Genomic DNA, 18,843 nt, shown 5'->3' with positions numbered 1-18,843 from the left:
GCCTCGGGGTGCAGACGGAGAGACGGGCCTTGCAGCCGGGGCTGGGGTCCTCCGGTGTCCCCGCAGCACACGCTGGATTCTCCCGGCCGTCTGGACTTTGTTCTTTTATGACCAAAGAATACTGCGTTAGGCGAACACACACGTGGTCCCCGGGCCAGGTGGTGGACGTTCGGTTGGTTTTACAGCACAGGCGGCCGTGACCGTCTGTGCACAAGTGTCTGTGTGGACACACGCTTCTTGGCCTCTGCCAGAGCGAGCTCTGGGTGCGTGGCCCCTGCTGGTTCCCGCCAGGGTCACCGTGTCAGCTCTGACACGGGGGTGGAAGACTCACTGCCGGTGAGATTGCGGACGTGCGAGGGGAGGGTCCGGCCGCACGCCTCAGCACGCGGACGCCCAGCTGCCCCGCGATGCTCGTGGACAGACTGCCCTCTCCCCAGGACTGGTCTCGGCGCCCTTGTTGGAAATTGACAATGCCCGTCACGTAACTTTTTGTAAATTATAAAGTGTTTCTTTAAAAAAAAGGGCTGAGGCAGACCCTGGAAATGCTGACGTGCCCTCAGGCCCCAGTGTGAAATTAATCGGCTTGGGGCCAGACCGCAGGTGGAGCCTGGGTTCTGAGGCCGCACAGAGATCGAGGGGCCCAGGCCTTCCAGCCGCCTTCCGCCCCAAGCTCCGCCCTGGGAAGCCACGGGGTGGGTGGGTGGACATCTCTGCTCCAGGAAAGGTAGCGTCCCTCCCTCCTCCGCATCCTGCCACGTCCCTGCCAGGCCTGTCCTGTCCCTACCAAACCAGTCAGGGCACTTCCTCCCCCTGGTCCTGGGAGGCAGCTGGTGAAATGCCAGCTTCACGTAGGGCAGACCATCCTGTGGTGAGCCCAAGCGGCTTCGAGGCGAGCACTTGCCCCTCAAGTGGCCCAAACTTGCTGCCGGGGTCCGAGAAGCAGCAGCCTTCCTACGGCTCATTCACTCACCCCTGCCTGTCCTGATTTCCTGTTTGGGCTGTGGGTTCTAGTCCCCTCCATGGGGGTGCTGTGGCCTGGGCTGGGGAACCCTGTGCGAGCCCCAGGCCACCGCACAGCCGGGCAGGGCCAGAGCGCACCTCGAACACAGCAAGCCGGGCCGGCCCGCTTCCTCTGTGCGTGTCAGGGCACGCGGCTGCTCTGTGCTGACCCCCAAACGTGGCCAGACCCGGAGACCCCTGGCAAGGATGTGGCAGGAACCACGCCCCACACCAAGTTCTCTCGCCCAGGAGTGGGCCTGGATCCAGATCGCTTGCTGGATTTAGGAAAGAGCCCACTGGACGAGCTGCAGAGAAAGGGCAGGGAGGGGACCCCGCTCTGCACACAGCCAGCACAGGGCAGCCGGGAAACCCGAGGGTAGTGAAGACTGACCGTTAGTTTCTATCCTGGGTGGATTACCACCGCAGCGATCACATGCTTTGAAAGACTAACGTACAGGTACAGGTGCGAAGTATCTGTCTGCAAATGATTCAAAGTCTGGGATTTGCTTCCAAATAATGCAGTGGGTGGGGATGGGGCTGTGGGGCGTGAAGGTCACGGACAGCCCAGTGGGTGCTTACCCTGTAGCTGGGGTGGACAGGCTTGTTTTTGCAGGAACAGCTTTATCAGGATATAGTGGGTTTTAGTACATTTGCAGAACTGGGCGACCCTCACCACTAATTTTTTTATACACTTGAAATGCTCCAGGACGGTGTCGGAGGTCCTCATGTCTGGACGAGCTGCCAGCAGACCACCTGTCAGTCTCTGGTGAGCAGGTGGCCCCCGGGGCAGCGCCCACAGGTCCTGGAACACTTCAAGGCCTCAGGTGGTACTCACACCAGCTCCTGCCCCAGCCCGCCTGCCCGAAGGTCTGAATTCTTCTAGAGCCAGGGTCTCCCCAGCCCCTTTCTGGGCTTGCCAGACAACCGGGCAGTGCCCAAGAGCCCAGGACTCCGACTCCAGGAGCTCCTCCCACAGCCAAAGGTGGGGGGGCTCCCAGGGCAGCCGGCCGGCCCAACAGGGGACCCTCAAACCATGGCGCTCAGGTGCCTGCTGAAAAGGGGAAACCCTGGGGGTCCATGGTAACTTGGATCTGGAAACTCAATGCTGACCAGACCTCCAACCTGCACACCCTTCCCCTCTCCTTCCCCAGTTTTGGGCTGCTGTCAGCCCAGTGTCCCCCAATTCCTTTGCCCGCAGGCTGCCCCAATGTATCCAGGGGCTTCTTTCCCACTCTGGCCCCTCAGCCTTGCCCCCGCCTCCCCCACCGCCCTGGACACTGGAGAGCCCTCCTTGGAGGGTGCAGAGTGGGTCTGTTGCCCTGGAGGCCAGACTCAGAGCACTTCACGGTCCTTTATTAGTGTCCCTGCGGAACACCCCTTGCTGGGGTGGGGGTGCAGTACCCGGGGGTCCTGGGGAGGCCCCGGCCCACTTGCGGGAGGACAGGCTGCTTGGACAGAACCCAGGTGCTGACATCTGGGTCTCGGCTGCGGGGGGCCTCGCGGACAGCTGCCGTCCACACAGAGAGGGCCCCCAAGGGACACTGCGCAGAGGGCGCTGTGCAGGGAGCAGGGGGAGGCGCGGACCCCGTGCACGACACCGCACGCTCCCTGAAGGCAGCAGGACCTCCTGGCTCTGAGGTTCTGGCGAAACTACTTGTGAAAGCAACCGGGGGCTGGCCGGACCTGGCGCCCGCGGGCCATGTGGTCACCTCCCTCCTGGGCACGTGGTTTCTGCACGGTGCCATCTGCCCACTGGCCTGGAGCTACCAGAGTATGGCCGCCTTCGAGAACTTCGGAAAAGCGGTGGTCCCTCTCCACGGATAAAAGTGCCACGTGCACACACGCAATTTGGTAAAGCGCTGCAGGGGGTCTACGCCCCACCGCTCTGCCACCCAGGTCCTCCACGGAAGCTGCTGGAAGATGGTGTTGAGGGCCCCAGGCGGCTGCTCGATGAAATGAAGAAACCTCAGGGGCCAAAGGAGAAGGGGCAGGGGACCCCAGACCCCAGAAGCCCCAGCCCAGCCCTCCCACCTCCAGTGTTAACCAGCTACCCAGGGAGGAGAGAAAACTGGACCCAGGGCCTGGATCCCTCCCCTCTGGGTGAGTCAGCAGTGTGCAGGGGACAGGCTGGGGCGGGCAGGTAGGAGATGGAGGGGGCGAAGGTCACTGGAATGAGCCTGCTGGGAAAGGACAGGGTGGGGTCTGGGGCCAGGGGCCAGGGAGGCCGGGGCGCGCCGGGGCAGACGCTGGGCTCAGGGCAGCGCTCGCCCACGGCCCTCCCAGACCCTGGAAGAGCCTGGCGCTGGGGGCTGGCCCTGGCTCAGCCCACTCCTTGGCCCCCGTCAGGAGAGCACTTTGAGGCCAAAGTGTTTGCGAAGCTGTTCCAGGAAGACAAACGTGAGCACGGTGTGCGGCATGAGGCGGATGCCTGCAGGCACCAGGCCCTGGGCGGGGAAAGGGGAAGCAGGGAGTCAGAAGACCCCAGAGGGACCCCCAGCCCTGCCGCCCCAGCCCTGCCCCAGCCCTGCCGCCCCAGCCCTGCCGCCCCAGCCCTGCCCAACCTTGTAAAAGGCCAGCGGCCCGAGCTTTGCTGTCTCTACAGCGCAGTGAAAGACACCCTGCAGAAAACACAAAACAAAGCAAAGCAATAAAAGAAAGGCTGCTTTTGGCTTGAAAGGCACAAATCAACCCCCCTCCCACCCTCAGCACCAGCCAGCAGCCCTGCGCAGAGAGGTCAAAGGCAACGACAGCTGGAGGCGAGGGGGGGGGGGGGGGCAAACGGCCACCCCGTCTGCTGACACAGCAAAACCAGAGCCAGGGCAGGCGACCGGCCGGGCCCCCACAGTGCGTGGGGGACTGTTCACGCGGCAGGGCAGGCACGAAGCAGGGCACCGTAACGACTGGGGAGCCGCGGCGCGCGCTGTGGGTCTGCCCCGGGCACTTCCCAAAAGTTCATGGACTACAGTGAACCGGCTGCCTCTGTGAACGCATCGAGGAATCGGATTTAAAAACACATACGGGCGGGGGGGGGTGCCTGGCGGGCTCCATCGGTAGAGCCTGCGACTCCTGATCTCAGGGTCGTGAGATCAACCCCCATGTCGGGCATGGAACCTACTCAAAAAAAGTAAAATAAAATAAAATCTTTAAAAACACACACAGTGCCAACCGCTGCCCCGGGGCCAGCCGGGGAGGACAACTGAGGGGACGCAGTCACAGGGGGAAGAGCCTCATCCACCTGCCAGGACGGGGCTCCTCCAGCGACGGAGCGTCAAGTGGCAGCACGGGGACTCCCTCCCTCCCTGCCGCCCCCGGCCCCTGGGTCTGTACTCGCCCCCGGGTCTGTACTCGGGAGGGGGTGGTGCCTGCAGCCCCCATTCACCTTGTACTCGCCCTTGGAGTTCATCAGGCGGGTCTTCAGGACGTCGAGGGGCTGACACAGGACCGTGGCACATCCACCCTGGGTGGGGTGGGGTGAGGTGGGGGCGCTTATCACCAACGGGCCTGCCAGGCAGAGTGCGCAAGCACCCTCCCTCTCCCCTCACAGCCCCCGGCCCGGATCCCCGGATGCATCCCGAGGGACACCAGGAACCAACCAGGGACTGTCCCGGCTTCGGCAGCAGGGCATCCGTGAGCTCCTCCCTCCCCAGGGCCTCGGTGCCCACTTACACAACCCGGAGGGACACCCCCAGACTCGCCCCAAGCCTCCTGCTTTCTGGGCTCGGGCCTCATCCTGGGTACCCTCAGCTCCCAAGGCTGGTGAGGGACCCCCACCACCTCCGCGGACCCAGCACTCACCGCGATGAAGCTGGCGACAAAGTGAGTGAAGATGTTGTCGGCCAGGTACCCGGTGCTGAGGACCAGCTGCTTGGCCTGATCGTAGCAGGACAGCTGTGGGTGTGCAGGGGCGATGAGGGCCTGGAGGAGGGCCCCCAGCTCTGGGGAAAGCGGATGGGGGCCCACAGTGACACCACCTGGGCTGACCGAACCCCAGGGCCAGCAGAAGCCCCACCTGGCCCACGGTGACGAACATCCCGCGGCTGGCCGCCATGCTCGCGCCAGAGAACAGCTTCTTCAGACCCTCTGCCGGAGAAAGGAGGTGAGGCGCCCAGCCCAGCCCGATCCCTCAGGCCCGCCCAGGTCCCGCACACGCCCCCCATGCCGGAGGAAGGAGGTGAGGCCCCCCCAGGTCCTGCACGACGCTCCCCACACCCTCGGCCTCCTTGGTCCCCCTCCTCTTACCTTCTCGGGCCACGCGGTACAAGCCATCCAAGGCATGGGCGTAGCTGCCAGGGACACAGAATGGACGCCGTGAGGCTCTCCCTGACCGCCAGCCCCCGAGGGAGGGAGGGTCCTCCCTGGGGAGAGCCATGCAGCTCTCACAGGAGTCCGGGGACAAAGGAGCCTGAAGATCTCCCAACTACCACCAGAAAACCCTTGCTCTGGGGCTGGTCCTGTCTGCCCGCTGTTGCTGAGGGTGAGGAGGGGGCCTGCCTGACCTCCTTCCACCCCGTTCCCTTGGCTCACAGTCTGGCCACAGAGAGGACAACGGGCTTGCCTGGAGCCCCATTTCACTGCTCAGCTGACTGTAGCCCGTGTCTGCACCTTAGCTACGGCGGCAAACCGTAGGCAGCCTTGGAGTTAACAGGAACTTAAACTTCATGGAAAATAAGATTTTTACCGTTAAAAAAAAAAAAAAATCCCAGCTTCCAAACCTGTTTGAAGGCCCAGACTCAAACTTCTAAACCATCCTCCCTGTGAACAAGGACAAGCACGGGCCTCGGGGGCCCTGGGAGCCCGGCCACCATCCCAGACTCTCCCCCAAAGAAAGCAGCCAGAGGCCTTCTGACCCAGGACGGCCGTGCCCCGTGCGGGTTTCCCAAAGCTGTCAGCCGCCACGGGCAGCACGGCCCACTGGGGCCCACGCTGGCGCCTGCTTGGCCCCCCACACCCGCCAGGAAGCCCCAGGAGCTGACCTCGGCCCTGCTACTCACTTTCGGCGCTGACTGGGCTCCAGCTTCACGTCGTTTTGCATCCTGGAACGGGGGGCACCGGCTCAGGGGGCGCCTCACACGCCCCGCACGGAGGTCAGCGGGCTCCAGGGCTCACCCTGGCAGTGAGCAGCTGGGCCCGCCCCGGCCTGCCCCCCAGCGCCCAGGACCCCAAGGCGTGAGCAGCTCTTTCCGAGCAGAACACACCGCGGTCCCGTCAGGGGACAGGAAAGACCCCGACCTGGGTGGGTGTGCACACTGACCTGACGTTGACCATATCTGCAGGGGTCCCCACGAAGCCTCCGATGCAACCTGGGGCGACAGACCCCGGAGCCAGCATGCGGTGACTGGCGATGCCCGCATGCCCCCACCCCCCCCTGCCCAGCCCAGCCCAGCTGGCAGCTCACCGCTGATGGAACCCAGCAACACCTTCTTGTAGAAAGGCAGGGGTCCCTGGCTGCCCGTGGTCACGTGGTCCCGCACGGACTCATAGATGGCAAACCGAGTCAGGGAATAAGTCATCTGGGGAAAAGGGGCCCAGCTCAGAGGGCGCAGGTGGAGCGACCCTGCTGGGCATGTCTGTCTGACACCTGTCGGGCTTCCCCCCCTCCAGGCCCCCCCCCGCCCCCCATGCACAGTCATCACCAAATGGGCCATGGGGATATAGGGACTCTCTCGAAGCCACACGGTCAGCAAGTTGCTGAGACAATGTGCAAATCTGGGGCTGGCGGAGTCCAGAGTCCTGCCCTTTCCTCTCTCTTTCCCTCCCTGGGCTCAGCTTCCCCACCTGTAAAGGAGGGTCTTGAGCCCCGTAGGAGGCAGAGCACACCCGATCCCACGGCACCCTGTGCCATCTGGGAGTTGCCGTCCCTGGGCCCCGTGGTTCCTTTGTCCTAACCACCGTGAAGAGGAGGAGAAGTCACTTCCGGGCCCACGGGGCACCCATGGCGAGGAGGCGTGGCTGTGTCTGAGTCCAGGCCTGGGGGGCGCCAGGCTTCCCTTCAACCTGCCTGGGCTCTGGGGCCGGGACCTAAGGAAGCCCCTGGCCGGGAGGCGAAGTGCCCCGGCCATGCGTCCTGCCCACCCGGCGTCCTGGGAGGGGGGCCCCCAGGGGCACCTGTCTGCACAGGGAGGCGCTGAGGCCGTTGTAGAGCGCCAGGACGCCGTCGGAGCGCACCACCTGCAGCGCCATGCCCGTCATGCGCAGCTTCACCTCCTGCTGCGTCTGCAGATGTACCTGTCGGGGTCACACCTGCTCAGAACAGGGCCCCTGCCCCAGGGCCCACCCAGGCCGGCTCTGCTCTGAGCCCTTTCCCACCATCTACCACTTTACGTCCTCATGAAGACCCCACGGGCCGACTATTACCAGCACCCCAGTTTAGAGCCGGGAAACTGAGGCACGAGGAGGCAGAGAGGTGTCCTAAGGGCATCCAGCTGGGGTGTTAGAGATGGGACGCCACGCCCACACCTGGCCCCAGCCGCGATCCCACACTCTTCATCGACAAGTGACAATACCAGCTGACACGTGAGCCCGCCAGGCCCGTGAGAAATACTCCACATATGTGTCTGAGTCCTCATGGCACCTGCCACTGGGATGGCGGTTGGCAGTCCCATTTTACAGATGAGGACACCGAGGCACCATGCAGACACCCACCAGGTGACTGCAGGGCCCCGTTTCTTAGCTATGCCCCTTCTCAAGAGGGACCAAGAGTCATGGGGACTCAGAGACAGTCCCAGTGGGCTGGGAAGAGGTGGTGGGAGTTCAGCGGGGGAGAAGGGGAAAGACACTTCTGGGAGGGCCAGGGCACGGCCACCCCGGGGTCTGTCCAGCCTCAGTGATGTTCTGGCTGGGCCTGCTGGGCAGGTTACCGACCCTCCTGCTTCAGTTTCCTTGGTGTGCTGTGAGCACTAAGTAGCTCAGTGGACGGACCCTTCCCTTCCCACTCTGTCGCTGCCCAGGGGCTCTGGTGGTGGGGCAAAGGTGGGTTGGGGTGGAGAGGGCTTCGTGCTCAGCACGGCCACATCAGCCGAGCTGGATAGGACAGAGGGCACTGGGCCTGGGGGCAAGGTGGCCATGCAGGAAGCAGCCCTCGTCCAGGCGAGAAGCAGCCTTGAGGACTGAGCCAGGGCACAGAGGCAAAGGGAGAGATCAACGAGCTATAAAATAATTTCTCCAGTGACCACAGGGCCAAGAGGCAACAGCCTCAGCCAGGGCCTCCCCTTGAGGCTGGCCTCCGTGGCTGTCCACACTGCCTGCTGCTCCCCAGCAGGGGCCAAACAGTGGCCCCGGTCCTGTGGCTGCCTGCCTCTCTCGACCTCCTCCCCCTGCAGGATTCTGTGGCAAAACAGCACCTGGGGGACAGGCACGGGGCCTGTGGACGGGTACAAATGACTGCAGGCTGCCTGCGAGGGCTCCAAGGGCTCCAAGGGCCCCCGGGAGCTGCGTCCACTCACCATCGGATGAGAGCCTAACCCTCCAGGGCCCCACGGTGGGGACGGGGGAGGGGACACGGGGGAAGCAAAATGAAACACAAGGAGGGGACCCTGCCTCCCCTCTCTCTGGGGGTCAGAGCAGCCTTGACTTGGCCCTGCTCCTTCTGGCAGCGCTCAGGCCCTGGGGACTACCAGGAGCCACGCAGGCCTCTCCCAGGAGAAGCCCAGGGGCCACCAGCTTCTCAGCCCCCCTCCCCATCTGCTAATGCTGCCTTGACCGGGGAGGGGGTGCATTTTTACTCGAGAAGTCAATTTCCTCCACTCAGCAAAAAAGTCGCTGGAAGGAAAATACCTTAGGGGGACGACAGCGTGGGGGCCTGGCCGGGCTGCAAGCGAGGCTGAGGTTTGGGTCAACAGGGCCCCCGTGCCAGTCCCTCCCAGAGGGTCAGTGTGGGGATCAGGCTGCTCTGGGTGGGGGCAGGGAAGGAGGTGGCTGGGCTGCTGTCCCTTGCCCACGGGTCCATGTGACCCCAGTCCAGGTTCCCCGGGGCAGGGCCTCCTGGGCAGGCTATGCTTTGCATCACTGGCCCTTTCTTCTTTGTTCTTTGTGGGGAGAAAGGGGCAGAAAACACCCCCCGCCGGCTCTGGGAGACAAGAGAACTTCTGTCTTGTACTGCCCCATAAGCGTATTTTCTGAAAGAAATAAAGTGAGCATGAATGCTTCTTGCTCACCCTCACAGGGCAGGACCTGCACGGGCGCAGGGTCCCTGGCTTCCAGGTGCCCACCCGGTCCAGGAGGAAGCAGCCACCTGCAGTCCGCACTCCCTCACTGTGTGCTGGGTCCCCACCAGGCAGGGAGGCCACCTGGGCCCTGGGTGTGCTGGAGCCCTGGCTCGTCTCTAGATGCCAACTTCTGTGCGCCTCACAGAACCACCCCCTCAACTTGCAACCAGGCAGAAGAACTGTGCTCAAAAGTGAGGGGTGGAAACTGGCTCAGAGAGGCCAAGTGACTAGCCCAAGGTCACACAGGTAGTATGGGGGAACCGCGGCCCTTGAGCTACGACAACGGGGCGCCTCCATCCGGGAGTGGGCAGGGTCTCCCGGCGGGGGCGGTGAACCGATGCCCCTCAGGCCCGGCGCCAAGGCCGACCCAAGTCCGAGGCCCTCCCGGGCAGTGCAGCGCCAGGCTGGTCGGCGCCCAGAGCTTGGGCGGGCCCCCTCGCCCCACCCCCATCCCCCCCCCCCCCCGGCCCGTAGCGCTCGTCGCCCGCCCCCGCCCGGCCCGCGCCAACCTCACCTTGAGCAGGTCCAGCGGGTGCGTGCAGCAGGCGGCCCCGCACGAGGCCAGCCCCCCGAAGTACCAGCGCGACACGCGCGCCTCCGCCGCCATGGCTCGCGCCGCGGACGCCCAGGAGCGCCGGCTGCCGGCCCCGGTTCGCGCCGCCCAGACCCCGGCTCAGGCCCAGGCCCCGATCGGACCCCGACCCCAGTCCCGGACCCCGGCCCGCGTAGCCGTCCGCTCCGAGTTCAAAGCACCGTTCGCCACCCGCGCGCCGCGCAGCCAATGCGCCCGCGCGGCCCCGGGGGCGGGACCACTTCTGGGGGCGGGGCCACCGCGACCCCGCCTCGAGCCAGGGGGCGGACCCCGCGCCTTAAAGCGGCCGCGCTCGGGCTGGCCAGCGGAAAGGGCTCCTCCGAGCCGCCTCCCCGTGTGCAGCAGGCGGCGGGAGAGGGAAGGGGAACGGGCGCGGCCGCGCGGACCCCCGGGAGCTTGCTGAGTGGGCTGCTCCACTCTCCCGGAGAACCGGGCGTCCTTCCGCCGCCCTGCTCCAGCTCCCCCAGGGCCACCCTCACGCCTAGGGCAGGTCTCCGAAGGTCACGGCTGAGGAGTGGCCTCGGCGCTCGGCCAGTCCCCGCCACTCCCGGAGCCCGGCCTCCTGCAAACACCCCGCCCCAGCCGAGGCCCTGACCTTGCACCCTGTGTCCCAAGGCAGCCACACAGGCCCTGGGGTCAGCCCTGGGACACGTGCGCCCAAAAGAGGTGGCACAAAACCTTCTTGGAGCCAACCTGCGAATTACATGAAAACTAGGGGCAGAAGACAATCCACTCTCCGGAGCTCCCAGCCAAGGCCAGCCTCAGGTCTGCTCTGACCAGACAGCCCCAGGCAGCCATCCCGGAGGAGGACAAGGGGACAAAGTTCCGAGCCACGGGGGTTCAGGCTCCTGGGAAGTGGCAATCAGGAGGCCGGCTGCCTGTCCCCATGAGAAACACACCTGTGCACACGTTCCCACTCTCACCTCACCATCCAGCAAACAGCAGGTGCAAGTGCTGGACAAAGACACACCTGCTGGGCAAGATGGAAATTGGAATCCCTGGGGCCACATGGACCCAGGGGTTCTCCGCACCTGCTGAGAACCCTGAATAACAAGTCCAGCTGGCCTCTGAGCGCCCAGCAGTTATCTCGCTGTGTCAGAGGGGTAAGATGGGCCAGCAAACCTATTTGCTTCAAGTGGCCACCTGAAGACTAAGGAGACTGCCCTCCAGAAGGCTAGGAGGCTTCTGACCCTGAGGTCATCATCTGGGGAAGTGAACAGCCCAGAAATGCTGTGGACTGGGGAGGTGGAGGGAGCGTCGGCCACACAGACATCCGGCTTTTTCTTAAGTGGGGGGGGGAAGGGGGAGAGACGGGAGCTGCATCTGGATGAAAACACAGGCCAGTGGGACCCGGAGCCGGAAGGGAAGGGTCGGAAGGGTCGCAGCAGTTCTCCAGAAGAAACCAGAGAGGGGGCGCCTGGCTGGCTCAGGCGGAAGAGCATGTGACTCTTGATCTCAGGGTCGTGAGTTCAAGCCCCACGTTGCGCATAGAGCTTACTTAAACAAAAATTCAATTGTATTTCTATACAACAGCAATAAACAATCTGACAATTAAATCAGGAGAAACAATTCCATCAAAGAGAAAGAAAGAAAAGAAACCAGAGAGGATGCGAGACACAGCTCCGTAAGGAAATGTGAAAATGTGTCACCAAACAGCGAGATGGCTTTCACAGCTGAGCTGGCCCTTTGTTTAAAAAAAAAACAGGGCTACCAGATGGAACTGGTAGGCTGCAGAGGAGGGGCCTCGTTGTCCAGGGTCCTATGGGAAGTAGGAGCACCTTTGAGCCCACTCCCTCTCTGAGACCCAGGCCAGCACAAAACCTGCCCCTGCACCGGTCTCATTCAGGATAAATCGAGATGTTGGAATCCTGGATCACCCGAGGGCAATGTTATCATCTCCTGACTAAGCAAACACGTCAGTGGCGTGGAGCGGGCAGCCCAGAAGGTGAGGGGCCAAGGGACCAGCGGTTGCTGTGTACAGATGGTGGGCCGCCCAGAACATGAGACACAGCACGAGCGACCTGCGAAGCCCCGCCTAGAACGGGAGAAGCCCCGGACGTGCGGAGGAATCCTGGAAAATGGTAAGTGTGTGGAGTGTGGGGCGCCCTCTTAAGAAATAAGGGGTCTAGCTTTTGGCTTTCTGCTCAGGGGCGCGAAGGTGCTACTGTCTTCAGCAGTCCCCAGTCCGAGTTCCTCCGACAGCGGCCGCCTCTACCCTTCCGCCTAAGTTCCACCCCGAGCAAGACGAAATCAAACTCGTGGACCTGAGGCGCGCCAGTGGGGGAGTCGGGGCTACATCCGCCCTGGCCCCGAAGCTCAGCCCTACTGGCCTATCTCCAAGATAGGTTGGTGATGACATCGCCAAGGCAACCAGTGACTGGAAGGGTCTGGGGGTTACAGTGAAACTGACCATTCGGGACAGGCCCAGATTGAAGTGGTACCTTCCACCTCTGTCCTGCTCATCAAAACCCTCAAGGAACCGCGGAGACAGAAAGAAGCAGAAAAATATTAAGCACAGCGGCAATGTCGCTTTTGATTAGAATGTCAACGTTGCCTGACAGATGCGTCACTGATCTTTAGCCAGAGAACTCTCTGGAACCATTAAAGACCTCCTGGGGATGGCCCGGTCTGTGGGCTGCAACACCAATGGCTACCACCCTCAGGGCACCACCGAGGACATCGACAGTGGCGCAGTGGGATGCCCCACTAGCTAAGAACTACGAAGGGAAATACCTCCGTGAAGGATCATTTGGCAACCGAAAAAGGAGAAAGGTGGGACTTTGCAAGCTGCAGGTCAGGGGGGACTCAAAAAGATCCCCAGCCAAATTCTCAAACGGATCATGAAGACTTCTGCATAAATCCAAGGGGCTCTGAGACGCAGAGGTCAGGTGAGGTCTCGAGAACAAGGCTGCCGGCCACGTCTCTGGAGGACGTCCGTCCCTGAGCGCTCCTGCATGGCGCTTAGGGAGCTAGGACGGCACCACGCGGGGCCAGGTGGACACCAGGGTTCCTGGAACGGGCAGGAGCCAGGGGCCAGCTTCAGATCTCCCCCTGCCGGGTCCTCTGTGACCATTTCACCAGCCTGGACGAAGACGCGGTACGCGGATTCCTACCAGGATCTGACGGGGCCTCGCAAGGTTCTGTGCTAGTAACATCGAGCCAACGCAGGATGCATAGACCTACCTCCTGGTGTCGGGCCCACGGGCCAAGGCCAAGTGGCCTCCGGGGACCCAGGGCACACCCCATCTGCTGCCAGGTCTGAGACACTTGGCCAACTGCACCACAGCAGGTGGAGACCACAGCTGGGGTGGGGTGGGTGGGGTGGGGTGGGGGCAGGACCAGGAGGGACTGTGAGGTCAGGTGGGGGGCACCAGGTGACACTCAGCATCAGGGAAGCAAAATGAGTATGGCCTGAGGCACACGGTCAACTGCGCTTTTGAGCAGTCAGCCCCAGCACGTCCAGGACGCAGCGAGGGTGTCATCATCCCAGGAAGAGGGGAGGGGAGGAGAGTCCTAATCATCACCCACAAGTCCCTTGGAAAGACAAACGGGCTCAGAGCACACACAGACTCGGGCCACCAGTGCGAGGCCGAGGCTGAAGGCTATCCCTGACTTTAGATCCTCCCTTCCCCTGGGAAGGGCAGTTGGGCCAGCAGGATACCCAACCGGTCATACCCGCCTCAGGTGGCCCAGGAGTCACCTCTGCTGAGGGAAGGCATGCCCAGAGACCTGCTGATGGTGAATCATTAACTCCCTGGGACTGTGCGGGCCACAGGTTTGGCCGGTGGGGCTCTCTGGGTCAGGGAGCAGCCTTCTTACAAGGAGGTCCAGCAGGGTCCTCCGGGAGGGCCCACAGGTGGCATCCGGGTGCTGGGCACATGTCCTCCCCAGACCTGTCCTCAGGGTACCCAGAGCCCAGCAGTCCCAGATGCAACATCTCCTTCCGGGCCCGCAGCCCTGTCCTTGCAGACCACTCTTCCAGCATGGCCAGGGAGGGGACACGGGGGCTGGCCGTTCTCAGGTACACGCCTCACCTCCTGCCTGTCTGTAGGCCAGTGCTACGCTTCCTGCTGAAGACCAGCACCGGTGCCCCACGCCCACCTCCCAGGTCACGATCTGACATCAGCCTCGCGGCAGCTGCCACCACTCAGGCAAGCTGGGTGCTGCCCCAACCCCCCCGTCCCCCACTCCGTGAGCTGCTGCCGGACCTCTGAGGTCAGGCCCCTGCACAGAGAAGACACAAGGAACGCTGGCCGACCCCCACGTGCCCCGCAGGGAGTGACCCCTGCCACCCCCGGGCGGCCTCCCTGGCGGGCAGGAGCTCCAAGCCAGCCCGCACCGCCCACTGGCCGCTGACCCAGACACACCACTGCACACACGGCGCCCGAACAATGTATTTTTCTCAGTGGCCACCAGGGGGCGCGTGTTGCCTCTGGTACGTTCCAGAGTTCATCTCCCCGGTGCTCACACAGGAGCTGCCCCCCATCTCAGCAGGTCCCTTGTCTGTCCCGGAGCAGTGATGGCAGAGCCAGTGCCAGAGCTCTGCCCTGAAGCCGCTCCCACCACGGGTCCCGGATGCCAGGGCTGGAGCAGGAGGGGGCCTCCCCCAGGTCAGGTCCCAGGGACCCCAGTCCACCAGTCCTCAGAGCTGGCCTATTCTAGAACCACGGTGCCGCCCACCGCCTCCAGGGCTGCCTTGATCTTCTCCGCCTCGGCCTTGGAGACATTGGCTTTGATCTCCTGGGGCAGGGACTCCACCAGCTTCTTTGCCTGCCAGAGAGCAAAGTCAGAAATGGGGCCCGTGTTGCCCCCAAAAAACCTGCCGTAGGAGGGGCCGGTCTGAGTACCATTAGCACGTTAGCGGCAACAGCCAGAGGGCTGTGTAGCGCGGAGCTCACCTGGACGAGGTTTATGCCCTGGATGTAGTTCTTGATTTCTTTGATCAGCCTCACTTTGTCCACAGGCTTTGCCTCTGTCAGGCGGACGGTGAAATGCGTCCGCTCTTTCTGTCTGGGGATGTCTTCTTCTGCCTCCTGGGAGAGGGAGAGAGAAAGGATGGGGTAAAGCAGGCACATTCGGTCCTGTGGCCCCAAAGTCGCCAAGATGGCACAGCAAGGCCCGCAATTCCAGCGGGAGGCCGCGCCGGGCAGCTGGGCTCAGGACAAACCGGTCCGCCTCGCCAGTGCCGGGGCCCCTCCCTCACGTGCTCCTCAGCGACACCTGCTCCGTCGCTGGAAACCTTGCCATCTCTCCGGAGGCGGTTCTGAAACCACCTCCCCCCACCCCGACCCCGACAGGTTCCCTCGTCCCTTAAAGACAACCACTTGTGGCCGGTCAGGGTGACACCAACAGTGCTCGGCCCATCCTCGGGTGAGCCCCAAATCACATGGACACATTTACAGCTGCGCCGTCCCCAGGTGACCAGTGGAGGACTGGGGTTGACAGAGCCCCTCCCACCACATGTGAAGATACAGCACCACAGAGAGCAGGGGGCACGCGGCCCGGCAGCCTGGGGCTGTCCTGCTTTGCACCTGCCCTATTATTAACAGTGTTCCTTCGTCCCCCAAGGTGTCCCAGTTTAGATGACAGACTTCAGAGTAATTCTCTCTCCTTGTCCCAAACATTCAGGCTGAACATGATGAGTCTGTAAAGCTACCACTTCGTGCCAGGTGGGGGAGTGGATGTGATGCCAGGGGAGCCACAGACACATACGGAGCCGGGAGGGCACTCTATGGGACCCCTGACCTGGTCTCCTTGGTAGGGGATGGATGGCCAGGGAAAGGAGACCGAGGACAGTGATCCGGACTTCAGACACCCAATGACCAAATGCAATTCACAGACCTCGTACAGATTTGGGTAAACCAACTGTTATAAAGTCTGGGACCATTAGCTAAATCTAAATAGACTGAGATAGAAAACCACCGCTAATTACATTTGTTGTACAAACGGCTCCTGGCTACGTCAGTACCTGTGTTCTTAGAGATGTGGGCTGGAGCGCACCAAGAAAGGACAGATCAGAAATGTGCCCTGAGGGGCACCTGGGTGGCTCAGTCAGTTAAGTGTCTTGACTTCGGTTCAGATCACGATCTCATGGTTTGTGGGTTTGAGCCTCACGTCGGGCTCTGTGCTGACAGCTCAGAGCCTGGAGCCTGCTTCAGATCCTGTGTCTCCCTCTCTCTCTCCCCCTCCCCTACTTGTGCTGTCTCTGTCTCTCAAAATAAATAAATGTTAAGAAAAAAAAAAAAAGAAGCAAAAAAAAAAAAAAGAAATTTGCCTTAAGCTTCAAAGGACAAATGAATTAAATATCAAAACCTTACTAATTATCGAGACTGGAGACAGATACACAGGGCATTATCTGCAGTTGCAGATAGAACTTCGAAACTTTTTGTAAAAATTGCAACAGCCCCCAACCAAACTAAAAAACCTAGAAAACAAAAAACAAATTCACATGTGGGTTCAAGTCTGCTGGTTTCCTTACAGAGACCCCAGCCTGTCCAGTGCCTCCCCACCTCGCCGCTCCAGCCCCTGACGTGCCCCCATGGCTCTCTCGAGTGCAGCCCCCTTGCAGCTTGCCTCCTGTATCCTCACATCTCCTCGGCTTTAGGGCCTTCTTGACATCATAACCCTCCTCTCCCCTCAGCTTCTTCCCTACTTTTTTCTCATAGCACTTAAGTTCAAGTCCTGCTATTCAACAAAAATTTTCTTCTGACTCATTGTCAATTCCCCCCGCGAAAACGTGGTCTCCACGCGGGCAGGGACCTGCACACCCTTGGCAGGGCCGCAGGGGAGCCCACAGCCAGCACACACAGGTCTAAAGGACGCGCTGACTGATGCAGGGCCAAGACAAGGGACAATGAGAGAAATCTGGGCGTCGGGCCATGTGACACGAGGCAAGACGGGAGCCTTTCTGCACAGGACCCTGGCCTGGGCTCACCTCTGGGGCTGCTGCAGCAGGGGCAGCACCAGGCACTGTGCCACCCATTGGCATGAGTCCAACATCCTGGATCTTCAGGGTTTTCTGCAGGGAGGGGAGAGAGCAATCTCAGTAGCTGCCCATCACACCCAAGATAAACACACAGCCTGGCAGGATCCTCACATTCAGAGGGCACACTCTGGGCAATTTACTACACACCCCAAATACACCAGGAATAAGACACAGGCCAGGGCCTGTGGTACCTTCAGAAGCTCGTTGAGATCTGAGATCTCCAAGAGCGTGAGGCTGGCGATGTCCTGGACCAGCTGCTGGATCTTGGGGGGATACTCCTTGGGGGCGTTATCCAGGGGTGCGCCGGCGAGGGCCTCCCCCATTCGAGGGCTGCTGCATCTCATCAGCCGCACAGCGCAGACACGGGGCACCTGTTGCCTAGCCCCCCAAACAAAGCTGTCAGCCTGGCACAGGCCAGTGACACGGACCAGACAGGTTGATGATAAGAGCGCAGTTCTGGCTCCTAGGTCCCAACCCAGGGTTCTCAGATCCCAGGGTCCACGCGAATAAGGGGATTTCCCAGCTACCTTAAGCACTTCAAAGAGCCGTAGAAATGCACGCAATTATCTGCAGACAGACTACCCACACCGTTAAGTTTCCGTGTCGGAAAACTCTCTATCAACCCACGGGAGCAGGGCAGTAACCTGACGGCATTTTGCTACACTAAGGCCTTCAGAACCTGGGGCCCTCGGACGGCACAACGCCGGGCCCACCGATGGAAGACCTCCAACGTCACTAGGCCTGCAGGGGAAACTGAGGCCCGCAGAGTGGCAGGGACCTGAGCAAGGTCATCTGGGACCACTCCTAGCACTCTGCGCAGCACGCGTGGTTAGGGGGCCGGCAAGTGGGGACCCCCGCGACCCGCACCGCCTCCGGGCCCCACCGAGTCGGGGGTGGCATCCCGCCCGCCGCACGCGGACACCGCCCCCAACCTGCACCCTCAGTTGCCGGCCCAGGGCCCCGACCCTGCCGCCCCGCCAGCCCTCGGCGGACCGTGGTACCTGGCGAGACGGAGCGCAGCGCCCTGACGTCTGAGACACGGCCCCCAAAAGGGGCGAGCGGCCGCCGGCAGCATCGGTCCGCGGGCGGGAAGGTCACACGCGGCTCCCCAGGAGGAGGACGCTCTAGCCGCCAGGGCCGCCGAACATACGAGCTGCGTGAGGACGCTCTAGCCGCCGAGGCCGCCGAGCATACGAGCTGCGCGAGGGCGCTCTAGCCGCGCGGGCCCAACGGGCGAAAGGTTGGGGACCGACGCTCTAGCCGACGAAGCCGCCGGGCAAACGAGTAGGAGAGGACGCTCTAGCCGCACCTCACGCACGCTTCCCGAGATTACCCACTAGGCGGCAAACCGCGCAGGCGTAGAGGGTCGTTGGTGGCGGCCGGGGGCCTGGGGCTGGACGGTGACCGGCTGGGGGCCCTCTACTCTCTGGGGGAATCAAGGCCAGAAAAGGCCGACGCTTGGAGCCAGGCTCCGGCCGATTCGGGGAGGCGGTCCCGGCCCCCGGGCAGCCCAGCCAGGGAGAACCTGGGGAAGCCTCGCGGCGGCTGACAACGAATTTCCGCCGCCGCGGGGCGGGCACGGGGATCCCAGGTGTCCTTTCTCCGCAGGTCCGTGCTGGGGGCCTTGGCTGCCCGCAGCCAGGAACCACCTAGTGCGGGGAGCCCCCGCTGCCCTCTGGGCAGTCTTTTCCTTGGTTTCCTCCTCCTCCTGAAGGATTGCCTTTCCCGCCCGCGCGGTTCCCGTAGCCTCGGGAGCGCCTCGGCAGCTGAGTTGGGGGCTCTCCCCTTACAGCGTTGCCAAGGGTTGTGATTGAGCTCTGAAGGGTCGAGGGATGGAGCCCTGGACGGGAGGGCTAGCAGTACACCTGGCTCTGTCTCCAGCTGCCTTTCCAGCCAGCTCCCAGACATTCCGCACCTGCTCTTCTGCCTAGACCTCTAGCTCCACCCCGCTCAGCCAACACCTGCCCTGAGGGCCCTGGGTCTCTCCTCTTCCAGCTCATTTTCCAAGAGCCAGGCATGGAACCACACTTTAGATCACGAAAGCAGAGCCGTCCTCTGCCTCC

The 18,843-nt window shown here is 62.5% G+C and overlaps 2 protein-coding genes across 3 annotated transcripts; both read right to left on the bottom strand.

Annotated features, from left to right (window-relative positions):
- Positions 1-2,331: 2,331 nt before the first annotated feature.
- Positions 2,332-10,265, bottom strand: SLC25A10 (solute carrier family 25 member 10). 2 transcript variants are annotated; one of them, XM_043585371.1, is made up of 11 exons: positions 9,718-10,265; positions 7,105-7,224; positions 6,395-6,509; positions 6,251-6,299; positions 5,991-6,032; positions 5,239-5,282; positions 5,009-5,079; positions 4,795-4,887; positions 4,379-4,456; positions 3,561-3,617; positions 2,332-3,443 (listed from the first exon to the last, which is right to left on the bottom strand). In XM_043585371.1, exons 1-11 carry the CDS (start codon positions 9,808-9,810, stop codon positions 3,342-3,344), a joined length of 864 nt encoding a protein of 287 aa, XP_043441306.1. In that variant the 5' UTR covers positions 9,811-10,265; the 3' UTR covers positions 2,332-3,341. The 2 variants fall into 2 exon arrangements, with proteins under 2 accessions (XP_043441306.1, XP_043441305.1); XM_043585370.1 differs by having other exon boundaries at positions 4,795-5,079; positions 9,718-10,020.
- A 3,906-nt stretch (positions 10,266-14,171) lies between these two features.
- MRPL12 (mitochondrial ribosomal protein L12) lies at positions 14,172-17,940 on the bottom strand. The gene is made up of 5 exons (XM_043585375.1): positions 17,782-17,940; positions 16,972-17,158; positions 16,730-16,813; positions 14,694-14,828; positions 14,172-14,565 (listed from the first exon to the last, which is right to left on the bottom strand). Exons 1-5 carry the CDS (start codon positions 17,853-17,855, stop codon positions 14,449-14,451), a joined length of 597 nt encoding a protein of 198 aa, XP_043441310.1. The 5' UTR covers positions 17,856-17,940; the 3' UTR covers positions 14,172-14,448.
- Between the last annotated feature and the right edge of the window lie 903 nt (positions 17,941-18,843).

This window comes from Prionailurus bengalensis, chromosome E1 (assembly GCF_016509475.1).
Source record: "Prionailurus bengalensis isolate Pbe53 chromosome E1, Fcat_Pben_1.1_paternal_pri, whole genome shotgun sequence".
Lineage (NCBI taxonomy): Eukaryota > Metazoa > Chordata > Mammalia > Carnivora > Felidae > Prionailurus > Prionailurus bengalensis.
Note: the sequence above shows the minus strand (reverse complement) of the source record. Positions and strands in the feature narration are given on the sequence as shown.